The sequence below is a fragment of the Nicotiana tabacum genome, chromosome 7, assembly GCF_000715075.1.
Source record: "Nicotiana tabacum cultivar K326 chromosome 7, ASM71507v2, whole genome shotgun sequence".
Classification (NCBI taxonomy): Eukaryota; Viridiplantae; Streptophyta; class Magnoliopsida; order Solanales; family Solanaceae; genus Nicotiana; species Nicotiana tabacum.
In genome coordinates, this window is record NC_134086.1 from 1,664,416 (window position 1) to 1,680,658 (window position 16,243).

General features: G+C 31.1%; 2 protein-coding genes across 3 annotated transcripts; one reads left to right on the forward strand and one right to left on the reverse strand.

Moving 5' to 3' along the window:
* Positions 1-3,327: 3,327 nt before the first annotated feature.
* LOC107765457 (ABC transporter G family member STR2-like) lies at positions 3,328-6,805 on the reverse strand. 2 transcript variants are annotated; one of them, XM_075256859.1, is made up of 5 exons: positions 6,291-6,805; positions 5,896-5,928; positions 5,037-5,776; positions 4,149-4,615; positions 3,328-3,882 (listed from the first exon to the last, which is right to left on the reverse strand). In XM_075256859.1, exons 1-5 carry the CDS (start codon positions 6,747-6,749, stop codon positions 3,359-3,361), a joined length of 2,223 nt encoding a protein of 740 aa, XP_075112960.1. In that variant the 5' UTR covers positions 6,750-6,805; the 3' UTR covers positions 3,328-3,358. The 2 variants fall into 2 exon arrangements, with proteins under 2 accessions (XP_075112960.1, XP_016439626.2); XM_016584140.2 differs by lacking the exon at positions 5,896-5,928.
* Positions 6,806-13,712: 6,907 nt separating this feature from the next.
* On the forward strand, positions 13,713-14,386 carry LOC107807323 (histone H2B). Its single transcript, XM_016631680.2, has one exon. It carries the CDS (start codon positions 13,784-13,786, stop codon positions 14,186-14,188), a length of 405 nt encoding a protein of 134 aa, XP_016487166.1. The 5' UTR covers positions 13,713-13,783; the 3' UTR covers positions 14,189-14,386.
* Positions 14,387-16,243: the final 1,857 nt, after the last annotated feature.

Consider the following 16,243-nt stretch of genomic DNA (forward strand, 5'->3'; position numbering starts at 1 on the left):
CTTTAATCGGCTATCTAAAATTTAAATGATTCTTTGGCGGGATTTATTTCAGTATAACTCCACTTTAAGTTTATTGATATCTCTAGCTCCAGAATTTGAATTTTTAATACCCTATATATACAAAAATTTTGTTCTTTGAATCATTAAATGTTAAATTAGTTGATTATATTATAAAATATTGCATATATTGTCTTAAAATTATCAAGTAGTTTATTTTTCGACATCGTGCTTGGCTTAACCTCAATGCAAACTACTCAAATTGCATTCCAATTCAAATTCGAATATCATATCAGTTTGTTAGTAATAGTGATTTTTTAAAAAAGACACATAATGTAAATTAAAAAAAATATTCTAAGATATCCTTATCTTATAATCTATGTATTTGAGTTGAAAAATATATATTTGAAATCAATGCGATTAACTTTCAAATTTTTTATACTCAACAAAGATGAAACATAAGAAGAAATTTGTTGTCATCTTTTATTTCTGGTTTTTAGATCTTTCTAATATTTTTTTTAACATTTATTTTCTTTTATTTTATTTTTTATGTCATTATTTATTTTGTTACAAAAAATTAATTTATTTCACTATAAAAGGATGAGCTTTAATAAAAATTGTCTACATATGAACTTTAATTATATTTTTAGTCTTTGGTTGAAATTATTTCATATTTTTCTTTTGGCTTTATCTAATCAGCCTAAATAGGTGCTCACCCGACCTCCTAAATTAAAAAAATTAAATGATGTGTAATTTATATATAATCTATATATAATATGTGTATAACCGTGTGTTGTCGGTATATCATCTATTTATATTAGCTATAAAAAGTAAACAATAAATATGGCCGGAAATTATGTAAATATTCCATAAGATTTCGATTTTTTGAGTTTATACATGATATAACTTCTATTATAATAATTTTAAAACCCTCTACTAATGTTCAAAAATATCTTTATCTTTTTATTATCTTTGAATTAAAAAAGTAAAGAGTTTTTTCGAAATAATTTTTTTACATTTAAAAAAAAAATATTTCACGTCATACGAATATTATCTTTATATATACTTTTTGTTACACTTAAAAGTCACTATTGAAACTATTAATTAGAAACTAATTTCCCTCTTGTTGAGTTTGAAAAAAAAAACCTTTCACACAATCTAATGATTCAAAACTAATATTCTTCAATGAAAAAAATATTAAACCCTTGCAATATTGGTTTGACTATAGCTAAATGAAGGGGTTTCAGCTTATACCCTTCAATTTCTTGAATGTGCTAAATTGAAATTAATGATAGCAATTATATAACCAAAGTTTTGTTATTTGTTTGATGTCCATTGTGCAAATTAAGGACTTCGACTATATATAGCCAAGGAAGGCTTTATGTCAAAGGGGGGGATTTCTCCCTTCTCTCGAAAAGAGGAAGACACAAGAGTTCATTTCTTGTACCCAAAAATCAAAAGGAAACATTGTAATTCTCTTTCCTCGTCTATTGACGAGGAAGACCATGTTGAATCTTAATAAGATTGTTCATACTTCCTTCATCCCATATGCAATCATCACTATTAAATTTTTCGGTCTGGATTTAATTAAGTTTGACTACGATTTACCCTTTCATCTTTGATTGAGTTGTTCAAAAGGGTTTTAACATCTTTTGAGTCAAACATTAACTTCATATGTATTTCATTTTTCCCCCTTGAAACAGAAAAATAAAACCGCGCAAGATACTAAAATTTGAAACATGTTAAATTTGCTTGTTTTGATAAATAACAAAGTGAAAAGAAAAAAAAAACTTATGTGGTGCGATGTAGGGCGGGGCAGAGGAGGTCAAAAATTTTGTGGGTAAGCTCAACCCGCCCCGCACCTGCCCCATTGCCACTCCTAGATAGAGTCTCGGGATTAATGGAGAAATTTTTGATACAGAATAATCTCTTTTTAATGCCTTATACGGAGCGAATTCGAATTAGTTGAACCAATGAATATTAGACATAGGATGATAAGCCAAAAAAAAAATGAAGTTAAACATTGAAAAATTACTATTAGTAGTATTTATTTGAGATAGTTTTGTTTGGAATATAGTTTTGTTTGGAATATGTTGAAAAGAGAGGAAAATAATACTTTAGCATGAAAACTTAAGGAAGAAATAAGTTGTTTCTTTCATTGTTTGGTTTGAGTCAAAAATGAAGTGGAAATAAAAAATTATTTTGAAAGGATAAAAGTGTAAGAAGTTTGGAATTGTTTTTTTATGGCTAATAACTCTGTGTTCAATATTTGTAATTATTAATCATCTTCAATGATCAAACAGGAGTTTAATTATGATTAGCTGAGGCATGCTATGATTATTAATTTATTACTTAGATAACTGTAAGAATTAAGATTATGTTGATCTCATAAAAACTGTAACGGAATCAGATCATTAAACAAAAAGATTAGTGTAATAGAATCATATCACAAAAGAACATAACATTTTTTCAGGCACAATTCGTAAAAATAACAGTATCAAGTCTCGACAATTATTAGAACAAAATATTTAAAATAAGGATTTTCTTTTTAATACTTTCTGCATTTTTCTTCTTCACTAATGTTCCTAGCCAATTTCGAAGCCAAGGAAAATTAGGGAAAATGATATTGTATAGCTGCTGTAAGAATAATAGCCGAAAAACTGTATAAATTTTATATATATATATATATATACACAACACACACAAAAATTATACAAGTTTTATACACTTTTTCGGCTACCAAATGTAAATAGTTTCTGGCGCGGGCTAAAAGTGATAATACCCTAAGAAATTATACAAGGCGATTCAACAACATAAATATACCAAAAAATTTGTTTTTTTAATCTATTTACACAATATACTCCCTCTGTTCACTTTTACTTGGCACGTTTTGATTTTTCATGCCCCTTAAGAAATAATAAATGAAGTGCATAATTTACCATGATACTCATATTAATTGATGCATATTTTATTGGATTTGAGAAAATAATTTAAAATGACTAATAAATATTGTGGGTATAACAATAAAAAAAAAATTGTTTTCTCGTGATATGCGTAAAGTGACAAGTAAAAATGAAAATCTATTTTTAGTATACATGCCAAGTAAAAGTGAAAGGAGGGATTAATTTCTTTTTGATACAAATATATAGTCTAAAACTACCTATACAAATCAATTAATTCAAGTTGAATGCCTAAGGTTTATTTTCTGAATATCTTAAGTACTGTCTAAGACAGATCTTCACTATATGCAACAAAACTTTCTTTAGAAGAAAAAGAAGAAATTTATATTAAGCATACAATTGAAGTTTGTATTATATGAATAAAAACAGATTTTTCAATGCCTACTACTTTCAATACTATTTCATTTCCTCTGATTCTTTGAAAAGAATCTAAGGACAATATAAAACAGAACCCTGTAAAAAACAGCCCATCCCAACATTACATATATTTTTTCCCATTTCTTGCTTGAATCTTGTGAAATATTAAGTGATTTCAAGATTCCAAAACCAGTTACATCTCTTCCAAAAGGATCTTTTCCGAACGAATCTATCGTTTGATATTGATTCATGAGTAGCCCTTCATATGGATAAGTCATTGTTGAAATGTAATTCATCCATTTCCAGTATTGTGGCATGTCATGGCTATTCAAGAAATAGCCACAAAACAAGAAGAATAGCGCGGTGAAAGCAATAACAGCTGCATATCCTAATATGTAGTTTGGTACCACTGAGCTCACGAATATAACGAATGAGTTCGTGGAGAGTAGTGACATGAATAGAACTATCAAGAAATAGATGAATGGCCCTCGGAGCGATAGAGCAAACCAGACAATCACTGCATAAACTGCAGCCTGGAGAGCTAGGAATGGAAGGTAAGTAATTAGACCTGCAACATTATGTACAAAACTTATTAGGACTAAGTTTTACTTGATTCATAACAAAAGACATGTACTTATAATTAGTAACATGAGATAAGAGGGGGTTGCTCAGACGATCATCACCCTCCACCTATAACCCCAGGGTTGTGGGTTCGAGTCACCAAAGGAGCAGTTGCTCAATTGCTCATTTGGTAACTCGAAGGGGAGGGGAATCAAGAAAAATAAAACACTAATTACTAACATGGAGTAATAAGATCAAGAAAAGATTTTAGACCTGCAATTGTGTAGGAAGAGGCCCTATACTTATTGTGAGAGGTCTCGCGAATGAAGACAAATCGTTCTTGAATGAAAGCAGGAACAGCATCATTGGACGAGAAGAAAAAGAGTGTACATGTAAAGATGAAGAAACTGAGGCGACTTGTGATCCCTTGAATGTTGTCTTTAGGATGCAGAAACATAGTGGCCATCATTATTCCCATAGCTGTTAGCACGACGAGCCTGGAGAGGAATAGTTCAGGGGTACGCCTGATGTTTATAAAGTTGCGTCTCATTAGAATCCATGTCTCTGAGAAGAAGGAATTCGCAAACTTTGGCCCGAGATCATGGATAGAATGATTGTTATGGGGTGTAAGATCATTGGGTGTTAAATAGTCATTTTCATTGACAGTGTAGTCACTACTATGAGGAGTTGGAGTACTCTGAACAATCTCAACAGAATAAGCATAGCATCCTGGAGAAGAACTGCACAAACATTCAAATGGTCAGTCGGATTTAACAATGAAATTTTTCTTTTAAGAATTTCATGTATTTTAACCTGTTGTACTATGTTATTTTTCTTCAGGGGCGAAGCTACATTGTCTGTCAATCGACCACTCTTTGTCGAAAAAATTACAATGTATATATAGGTAAAAATATAAGGTTTTATGAGTATATAACATATATTGAATACCCTTTGTGGGGAAACTTTCTTCAGTTCTTTCAAGTTTGGCCGCCCTTAAAAAAATGCATGGCTTCGTCACTGTCTATCTTATCTTCTTGGTTATTAGTAGCACTTATTATGAATGGTTACATGTAATTATCTTTCAGATGACATAATAGTATATAGATTACTAACTTGAAAGATTTTTATAGTATGATTTAGAAGTGAAGTGAATGTTTTTACCCCATAATACTTGGGCTTTTAGGATGATTGCGGCGAGCTGGTGAAAATACTAGAGATTTTAGAACACCACTTTGACTGGCAGTCCAGGACTTAGATGTATTCCAGGGACTCCTTACACTGTGATCAAATCCTGTGTCATCTTGTGCACTGGTTTGCAAGCGAAGACGTTTGCTCGCCTTGTCACGACCCTGTGCCTCCACGGCCTGATGTTTAGCACGGTGTGATGGCCGGGCAGGTGATGGAGCTGGCATAGTGGAAGCTGATATCTCGTGTGCTGCACCTATCGGTGGAGGTTTCATACCAGTAAGTGCAAATGCAGCTACTGCTTCTACTCCAAGCTCGGATTGATCATATTCTTGAATTACATCAATCAGGTGTTCTATCGAGCTTTCGTTCTTAGGCACTTTTCGCCCCATCCTGACAAGATGGAGAGATACATCATTTGGCGCTCCCTGATACATGAGTTGTCCGCGAGCCAGGATGATGAGATGATCAAGAAGCAATTGAATCCGGTATGAAGGTTGATGAATTGTTAGTATCACAGTGCTTCCAGCTCGGGCTATATCGTGCACTTTCTCAATTACACTATGAGCGCTAGTCGAATCAAGACCTGAAGTTGGCTCATCCAAGAATAGCAATGAAGGTCCATGTATAATGTCCACCCCGATTGACACCCTACGACGTTCTCCACCAGATACTCCTCGAGTCCCTTCATCACCTATGTAAGTGTTTCTAGTTGACTGCCATAAAATAAATGATCAAAACCACACAAAGGTTTAGACTTAAGAAATTTCAGAGTCAAACAAATACAGTATAGTGGGATCTGGGGAGGGTAGTGTGTACGTAGCCCTATTCCTACCTTGTGGAGATAGAGAGGTTGTTTCCAATAACCCTTAGCTCAGAGAATCATAAGCACCACATTAATGAAGAGAAAAACAAGAAGCGCAACAGTGAGAATCCATGTAAAAGCAGCATAAATAACAACCAGATAGTAAGATGACCGAAATAAAGAAACGACACGTAGTCATAAAAACTTAATACCTACACAATACCAAAGTACGTACTAATACTACCGGTATGACAAGCAGAACACTAAACGAACTAATCCCCTACCCTAATCCTCGACGTTCATACCTTCCTATCAAAGGTCACATCGTCAGTCCTGAACAAAAAATGTTGAATCTTGATTGTTGGTCTATTGAACTATGTCTATACATGTATATAACATTAGAGAATGAGTTGTTGTCGACTTACAGATAATCCAAGTTGCTCGATTAGCTTCTCAACGCGATCCTGTTTTTCGGACATTGAGAGTGACCCCAACCTAAAATCAGCAGCAAACATGAATGTTTCATAAACAGTAAGCATTGGAAAAAGTCTATCTTCTTGCATTATATAAGCTGAACTTCCTTTGATCAAACTTGGACTCATATCTACACCACCCATAGAAACTTTACCCTTAAGACTTCCACTTGCAATTCTACCAGCCAATCCATCTAAAAGTGTAGATTTTCCAGCACCACTTGGTCCCATAACTGCTGTAATACATCCTTTTGGTGCATATCCTGTTATTTGGTGCAATAAATCTACTTCTTGACTTAACCATTTCCCATCTTCATCTTTGATCCTTTTTGTCACCGTGTATGTTAGGCTCGTGAACTCGAGCCCGCCTGTGTAATTTACCGGCTTCCCTATGTCCACAACATGTCCCATCGTATATACTGACAGTGCATAAAACTTAAGCTCGCCTATGTAATATAAGGCCGACTTATCGGGGTTAGCCAACAAAATTGGATGATTTGTAGGGGAATTATAAGCATGAGGTTGAGAAATAGGAGGCATTAACAAAGCTAAGACAATGACATTTAGCATTGAGTAGTCCGTTTTGTAAGTTGTTTTGTTCAATAAAGAGAAAATATTTTCTTGTTTGCTTCATCCTTTATTTTCAACTTTGTGTTTGTCTTATTTTGATCCATTTGCATTTTTTCCCCTGAATATTACCATTTTAAATTTTAGATGTTTTATTGATTGTATAATTTGTCTAGAGATACTCTTTTCCTCCAAAGTTAGTCTATTAGGGTGTCTCAATAGTTAAATCTGTTAAATTTTAACAACGATTTGATCACTTCCTTTTTATAAACGAAAATCTCCTATGACTTATTAGCTTATGATTTAAAACTCGGTGAATAACACGATAGCCCTCTACCAAAACGTTTTTAATACTTGCTACTTCTCACCAACATAAATGTCAGATAAATTCGGTCCATCACAATTTTAATTATTAAAAAGAAATACTAGGCGATACATAATCGGCGAAACGTGATAGTGAACATTGTATTCCAGTTAAATCATAACATATGCTAATCTATACAAAAGGAGCCGGGTGTAGGGGGTAGCATAACATTTAGCTACTAGACAAATCCATAATTTGGTTGAAATTCTAGGTTTTATCTGTTTGTGGTTTGAAAGAGAAAAATAGCAGTCATTAGGGGTGTGTTTGGTTATCCGAAAAATGTTTTCCAATTTTTTCATATTTGGTTGGCTTAAATGTTTTGAAAAACATTTTCCTCTTCAGCTCATTTTCCTCCAATTGAAGGAAAATGATTTCCTATCAAGAGAAGGAAAAATATTTTCCAAAATTCTTTCTCAATCTTCCTCACCCTATTACCATCCCACCAACCCCCAACCCCATAACCCCCACCCCACCCCTACCCCACACCAACGCCTAACCCTCCCCCCTCCTCGCCTACCCCCACTCCACCCTTACCCTAAATAAAAATATTGTTAATAATACTTTCTTTTCATGTTATAGATAGATTTTTTTTTTCATTTCAACAAATGAGTTTTTTTAGTGATATAAAAAGCTTTTTTTTTTTCATTTTATCCAAAAGAAATACTTTCTTTTCATGTAGAAAAAGTATTTTTTTTTCATTTCAATAAAAAAGTATTCTCTTTTCATGATTAAAAAAAGTATTTTTTTTACTTTCAACAAAATGAGTATTTTCTTTACATGTTGTAGAAAAAGTATTTTCTTTTCATGATGTAGAAAAAGTATTTTCTTTTATTTCAATAAAATGAGTACTTTATTTTCATGTTGTAGAAAGAGTACTTTGTTTTTCAACCAAAAAAAAAGAGTATTTTCTTTTTAGTTATAGAGCACAAATTTTAACGTTATTTTTGCGTAAAAAAGTAAAGCACACATTAATTTCTTTGGGTTTGTGTGAATTTTTAGAGACTTGGGGGAAGGATGGGTGAGGAGAGTAGCATAAAAAAAGTATTTTCTACTCTCTAACTAAACAATAGAAGATATTTTTTGAAAAAAAATTTTCCACTCACTAATCAAACAAGGGAAAAATAAGTGATAAAATCACTCATTCTCCATAAAAATATTTTCGAGAATTCTTTGTACCAAACACACCCTAGAAGTGCAATGGAATGGTTGAAATCCTTCCACCTTTGAACCAGAGTGAGCCTACTTGACTCGAATCCTTCGTATCATACTCGATTGATAGTCCTTCCTGGTTTGCTTCCGTCTTTGCACTTTGCTACTTATCCCTATAATAGGCAAAATTGATTTGTCACATCAGCTTGATTTTTGTTGATTGATTGGAAGATGTTAATATGATATCTTGAGAAAAACACCAAATATTCACTTTTATTGCCTGTTTGGCCAAACTTATTTTTGGTCAAAAGTATTTTTGTTTCTAAAGTTAAGGTGTTGGTCAAGCTTTTAGAAGAAAAAAAAGTACTTCTGGGTAGAAACATAAACAATTTTTGAGAAACAGAAAAATAGTTTCTCCCCAAAAGTATTTTTGAGAAAAATATACTTGAAAATACTTTTTAAAAGCTTGGCCAAATACTAATTATTGTTCAACAGTGCTTTTTAAATTAATAAGCTAAACACAAATTGTTTCTCACCAAATACTTTTCATTTTGCAAAAAAATATTTTTCAAAATAAGCTGATTTTAGAAGTTTGGCCAAATAGGCTATTATAATTTTTTTTAAAAACAAATAGGCCAAGTCCAGTAAAAATTGCACGGGGCGCCCTATTTGGTCGCCCCCATTTAACCTATACCCATTTTTTTTTAAACTTTTAACTTGTACCCACTTTTTAAATAACTTCAGCCCCCTTTTTCCTCCTCCTTCTCCTCCTTCGTTTTCTGCCATTTTTGAGTTGCCAACACACTCCACTTCAACTGCACCTCTTTTGTCAGTGTTTAGAAACGCAAAGGTACGGTTTAGGATTTTAAGGTGAGTTGTTTGTAATTATGTAGATATAATGCTATAATATAAAAATTTAAATTAAGGATAAATCGAATTCAACTGACAATGAATTGGAGTTTGGTTGAAGAGTGAAGAAAATGAAGAGAGAGAGAATGGACATATGGTTTATGCTTGTTTGATGCGTTTGAGACAAAGACCAAATTGAATGTGGAGTTGAAGTTCGACAGTTACAAAACAAAAACTTCAGTTCTAGAGCTGAAGTTCGATAGTTACAAAACAAAAACTTCAACTCTAGAGCTGAAGTTTGCCAGTTACAAAATAAAACTTCAGCTCTAGAGCTGAAGTTCGCGAGTTACAAAACAAAACTTCAGCTCTAGAGCTGAAGTTCGCCAGTTACAAAAACAAAAACTTCAGCTCTAGAGCTGAAGTTCGCCAGTTACAAAATAAAAACGCCAGTTACAAAAACAAAAATTTCAGCAAATAGAGAACAAAACTTCAGTTACTATGCTTAAGTTTAGCAATTACAAACAAAAACTTCAGCACACTTGCTACTTCAGGCCCGTCTACTAGAATGTTGAAGTTTTGCGTGATTGTCTTTGCTACTTCAGCCCCGTATGCTTGAAGTTATGCGAAAAAACGGGTACGCTTGCAATTTTTTTTGCAAAGGAGGCGCAAGTTAAAACGTGACACAAAAAGTAGGTATAGATGCAAATGCCCCAACTTGGTAGTAGCAAAAGCCTGATCTTTAGCCCATGTATGATATCAAACGTGCCTTTCGGCCCAATTCGAAAACCAACTTTTAGCTTTACAAAATACGAAATAAAATTTATATTTACAATAACTCAAAGTATTATTTCATTTTAAAACTAGGGAGGGCATATCCTTTAGTGGACTTTGTGTGACGGAACTCGGATTAATTGAATTAATAATATATAAATGGTTTTACCAGACAAAAAGAAATATTACAATGAAGTAAGGATCGCGATCATTTTAGACCGATAACTAAAGAAAAAAAAGGCAAAATTTATATTATCTATAAATAATAAATACATCTATATGTAAATTTGATCGATATTTTTGCCTATTCAATATCAAAACCCGACTTGATTTATTTGTTAGTTTCTCTTCAATACCCTTATATTCGTTTTAACCAAAAATGTAAAAAAACTTGTTTTAAAAGTATTTTATATATATATATATATATATATATATATATATATATATATATATATATACACACACACGTCTTAGGTACGCTCTTTGCGCGTATTTCCTATGTCAATAAGTAAATTATTTTTGAAAAATCGCATAAGTAATATTATGTTTGAGTTATAAAATTAAAATAAAAAGTATATTTTGTAAATATATGTTCATAGACTATATTTAGTTAGCTCTATAAAGGATAAAATCCTGCCACATGAAAGTCCTCGGCTTTTTTATAGAAATACCTTGTGAAAATTATCGGAAATAAATAATTCAAAAATATACTTTTATCGTGATAATTTGTAAAATAATACAAATTGATTAATTAAATCTTTTGATCTTTTATAGATATAAGAATTATGAGGTTGGCCTATAGCTCCTAAAATAATCAATAAGAGTGACAATATAAATTCTAAAAATGACTTAATGTTGAGTTAATATTTTATAACAAATAATTTAATGTAGAAAAAATATAGGGGGGGGGTGTTATTTTGGAATATTTACGAAAAAGAAAAAAAAAATTAATGGCAACTCATTTGTAATACATGCTATACATTTTTTTCCCGCATTATTGTAAATTTTGGCCTTTAAAATTTTCATACTATACATAACTTTTAGATGGTCAAAATGAATTAAAGTTATAGATAGTTAAAACATGGACTACACTTTTATAATAAAAGTATTTTTTTAAAAAATCTAATTATTTAAATTCACGTACATAATATTTAACTTGGAAGAAATGCGTATGGAACTTTTGCTTTATCGAGTATATGTGTGTGCCTAATTGTATGCCTACATACAATAAGCAAATATATCATACGAATTGTTTGATTTATGTAAGGTAAAGTTTTAATAGATTTAAAGTTCTAAATATTAGCATTTCCTACCTAATTTAATAAGACAAGATTTAATAATCAAAATTTTAATTGACTTTTGAAGTCTTAAATATTAAAAAATTAGCTTAAATTATGTTGTGAAAATTTTAAGGGATAAAAAAGAAGAATCAAATTTCGCTAAGGGATTTGAACTTTTAATCTATATCTATCTATACTATATTAAAAGCACGAAGGCCCTTAACAAAATGTCGTTCGTCTTTTTTACCCTTTAAAATATAGAGTTCACATTAGACAAAATAGTAATTTACGTATTTCATTAATATTTAGAAATAATCATTTAATTAATTCTCCTATAATTTAGGAATAGCTATTTAATTATTCTCCTATTATTAACCGTCTAGAAAAGGTAATAAAATTTTGCCTAATTTTTTTCCTATTCGTTCTACTCCCTACGTATGTTGGAGTAGTTTATAGCTTTAAGGTTTTGGAGACCTTTTTTGTAGTTAAAAATTCTGCCTAGCCTAAATTTCGCCCCTATGTCGGAGTATTGAATGCGTTTATTTTTGGCTAATATCTTTTGGTTAGGAGACTTTATTATTTGGTAAAATTCACGTTATGTGCGTTGTATGTGCACCTAATCTCTATATGTAAGTATACTTACTAAAAGTTATATTCGAGTATAAAATAAAAAATTTAAATTTTTGAAATTGATGTATATTCAACTTTTCAGTTTTAGCAAAAATACATAACTTTTAGAGATCTAAGAGCATTTCTAAAAAAATTGAAAAGTTATTTTCAAGTTCATTTTAATAGGCAGAATGCAATATTTTATATATATATATCAACTATTATAAAAGCACAAAGCCTCATAGTGAAATATTAATAAACCTTTTTACCCTTAAAATAAATTTCAAATAGGATAACATTGGCATTTAATTATTTTTCATAATAATTATAATTTTAAATCAATTATAATATTATGATAAAATTATTAACCTAATTGTCCATTTTTATTGATTACTACGTAAAGAATCATAATATTCATGGTTATTAAGACAAAAGCAATATTCATAAGATATTCTAATTTCAAATTACTAATAAATTCTTTTGTATACGTTAACTTAATTTGTTACTTAAATAAATGTTATTAGAAAAGGTCATGAATAAATGAATAAAATTCTTTGTATGTGTGTTAAGTTCATGATCAATATTTATCATTTTCAAGAACTCAAACTTTTACTTTATATTATTTTTGTGACTAAAACCATGTTTGAATGTTATTTATATATTTAAAAAATATAATTCTCATCAATATAGGGTACACACGTAACGCGTGTGTGTGTGTGTGTGTGTGTGTGTGTATATATATATATATATATATATATATATATATATATATATATATATATATATATATATATATATATATAATGAGAGAAATCTTGAAGTTTTACCTCCTTTGTATCTCTTCCTGTATTGCCTTTGATCCGACGGGCTGGCTTTCGTGATTTGGCGGGATCTCCGTGGGTCCAGAACCGATCAGGCAGGTCCATAAAAAAAAATCAAACCAAGTAAGTCGATTTTCAAATATTAGAACCAAACCATACCAATTAAGTCGGTTTTTCTCGATTCGCTTTATGTCGGTTTTTCGATTTTTCCTGTTATTTGTCAGTTTTTTCTTAAATATAAGACATACGCTATCAAACACATATTCCGACGGCCACATTTTCAATGTAACACTATCGAATCAATTGCCCTTTGAGAAATCTATTATTTATCAAAATATATTGATGATAATGAAATCAAATAGTGATGAATAATTTAAGGACTCAATTAAAATATGTTATTTTTAACACGAAATGGATTCTTACACTAAACAAAAGAAAACTACAAATCAAACTAGAATGTAAAGGTAAAGAACTATATTAAAAGTGCAAACTATTAACATTTACCATAAATTTTTTGAAATTTTGTATAACAATATACATATATATAGGTGTAATAATAAATTTGAAATAGCTACTCATATAGTCGGTTTGGTTCGGTCTTTTTCTGATTAAAACCAAAACCAAACCAAATTTGATGAGTTTTTAAAATTCAAAACTAAAACCAAACCAAACCAAAAAGTATCGATTTTTTTGCTCGATTTGGTTTGGTTTTCGGTTTAATTCGATTTTTCGGATTTTTATGAACACCCCTAGACGAAATCTTGTTTTACTATGAAAAAAAAAACAAAAGGGAAAATCTTGCTTTCCCTCCAAAGTAGGAGGAGATTAATTTAATCCAAGTCATGCTTCATTCTACACCGTTGATTGACTAAAACATCAAACGGCTGAAACTCACGATCCGCGTCATCCCAAAGTAACTAATCAATAGCTCGCCCCAACTTGTTATATAACAAATCTGTTTACGCCATTTCCTTCACATAATTCGAACTCAAAATCCCTCCCATTTCCTACAATTTTTGCTAATCTCCTCTTAAAATGGCACCAAAGGCTGAGAAAAAACCAGCTGCCGAGAAATCATCAAAGGCCGGGAAGAAACTTCCCAAGGACGGCGCCGCCGCCGCAGCCGCAGCCGGAGACAAGAAGAAGAAGAGGTCAAAGAAGTCAATTGAGACTTACAAGATCTACATTTTCAAGGTGCTGAAACAGGTTCACCCTGATATCGGAATTTCAAGCAAAGCCATGGGTATCATGAACAGTTTCATCAACGACATTTTTGAGAAGCTTGCTCAGGAATCTTCTAGACTTGCTAGGTACAATAAGAAGCCGACTATTACTTCACGGGAAATTCAAACCGCCGTCCGATTGGTCCTTCCCGGTGAATTGGCTAAACATGCTGTTTCTGAGGGTACTAAGGCTGTTACCAAATTCACTAGCTCTTGAAATTTGGTAGGTTTTTGCTCTGTTTTTATCTTTTGGTTTCTGTTGCGTTTATGAGTTCAATTAGAGTTTGGTGATGTATAGAAGAAAATTTGGCTAACTTTTGGTGTAATATTTTACAGTTCTGCATCTGTAACCAAAATTGGTAGTTATGCTAATTTTTGCATTAAGATTGTTTGAGTAAATTAATTGGTATGGTTAGACTTGTATCACTGGTTAGTGGCTATAAAATGATGATACTTATGTGTTCTCATTCAAATCCAATTGTAATCTATATATTACTCCCTTCGGTTCAAAATAAGTGATTTTTGGATGTTTTCACACAGATTAAGAAATCCACCTTTTAGCATTAATTAACGATGAAATTGGCGATATTAACCTTTACTATCTCAATAAACACTCCTTAACACACTCCTTAAAAAAATAATTAATTCATTCTTGAAATTTGGAAAAATCACTTATTTTGGACCACAAGAAAAAGGCTAAAAAATCTCTTATTTTGGACCGGAGGGAGTATTAAAATGAGAGAAAAAAGCCCTCTCGTTAAGCCACATGGTACAAATAGTTATTGGTTATTGTTTTTGAATTTAAATAAAAAATAAAAAAATATGTATTTTCTATTATATTATAAAAAAGTAGCACATAAAAATTTAAACAAAGTAGTATGTTATTAATAAAAATTTCTATTAATAATGCAACAATACTAAATACTTGGATAATACAATAAAGAAATATATAGAAAAAAAAAGTTATTCGATGCATATATAAGACTCATTAATTTAATAGAGATTTTATTTATTAAATTTTAGATAATATTATTGAGAACAATTGGATAAAATTTAAAATAAAAATTATTTCAAGAGTAATACAATATATATCTTCTATTATATTATAAAAAGAAAATAGTAGACAAAAATATTAAACAAATAATATGCTAATAAATTTTTTTATTAACAATACAATAATATTAAATGTTGGATAATACAATAAAAAACAAAAAAAATTATTCGATGAGTATATAAGTCCCTTTAATTTAATAAGGATTTTATTAATAGGTATTGAATTCGTTAGTTTTACAATTAGATACTTTGGTGCAGAGGCGGATGTAGTGAACAACTAACGAGTTCAACTGAACCCATAACTTTTAACATGGTGTAAAAATTTATATGTAAAAATTCATTAAAATTGCAAAAATATTGGATATGAACTCATAACTTTTAAAATATAATGAGTTCAATGCTAAAAACTTTAAAAGTTAAACCTATAGTATTTAAATCCTGGATCCGCCTCTACTTCGGTGCTGTCTTAGATAATTGCAATCTGTCTGCTATAAGTGTGTTTCATTCCGTGCCTTCTCACAAACACAAAATAACATGTACGAAGCTTGATGAACAAGAAACAACAACAACAACAACAACAACAACAACAACCCAGTGTAATCCCACAAGTGGGGTCTGGGGAGGGTAATATGTACGCAGACCTTACCTCTACCCCGAGGGGCAGAGAGGCTGTTTCCAGGAGACCCTCGGCTCAAAGAGGCAACAAGAGACACTATATTAGTACTATCAATAGACTCATAATAAAACAACATAAAATACCATAAAATCCATAACCTAACATAAATGCCATAAAAAATAAAGTAACAGCAATATAAGAGATATAAGAAATACGAGAAAGATATAAGGTATTAATACACAGCAGATAAAGCCCATCATCAGTAGTTGATCAATAGCATCCTAAGACTAACTTCTAACTGGCTAGTCTCACTCTAGTGCGTTGTAAAAAAGACATCATAATTTCCCCTAACCTATAACCTTAATGCTCGATCTCCACAATTCCCTGTTTAGGGCCATGTAACGATGTTAAAATCTCGTTCTTCTAAACCTCACAATGACATATAATTTTTGCTCCCAATAAGATCGGTGACGGAGGTAGATTAATTTTAATATTTCGAAATAGCACCAGAAATACAAGCTTATAGTCCGTTTTACTAAAGAACAAAGAAATCAATCATAGCGACAAATTAATTTGAGACTTACTGTAAATTAAAACTAGTAT

What these genes read in the sequence shown, in the direction of transcription:
- LOC107765457 (XM_075256859.1), bottom strand. Translation starts at nt 6,749, where the DNA reads ATGGGACATGTTGTGGACATAGGGAAGCCGGTAAATTACACAGGCGGG. An exon ending in AAAAGCCCAAGTATTATGGG is followed by an intron (nt 4,616 to 5,036) that starts GTAAAAACATTC and finishes ATGTTTGTGCAG; the next exon opens with TTCTTCTCCAGGATGCTATG. An exon ending in CTCTTCCTACACAATTGCAG is followed by an intron (nt 3,883 to 4,148) that starts GTCTAAAATCTT and finishes ATAATGTTGCAG; the next exon opens with GTCTAATTACTTACCTTCCA.
- LOC107807323 (XM_016631680.2), top strand. Translation starts at nt 13,784, where the DNA reads ATGGCACCAAAGGCTGAGAAAAAACCAGCTGCCGAGAAATCATCAAAG.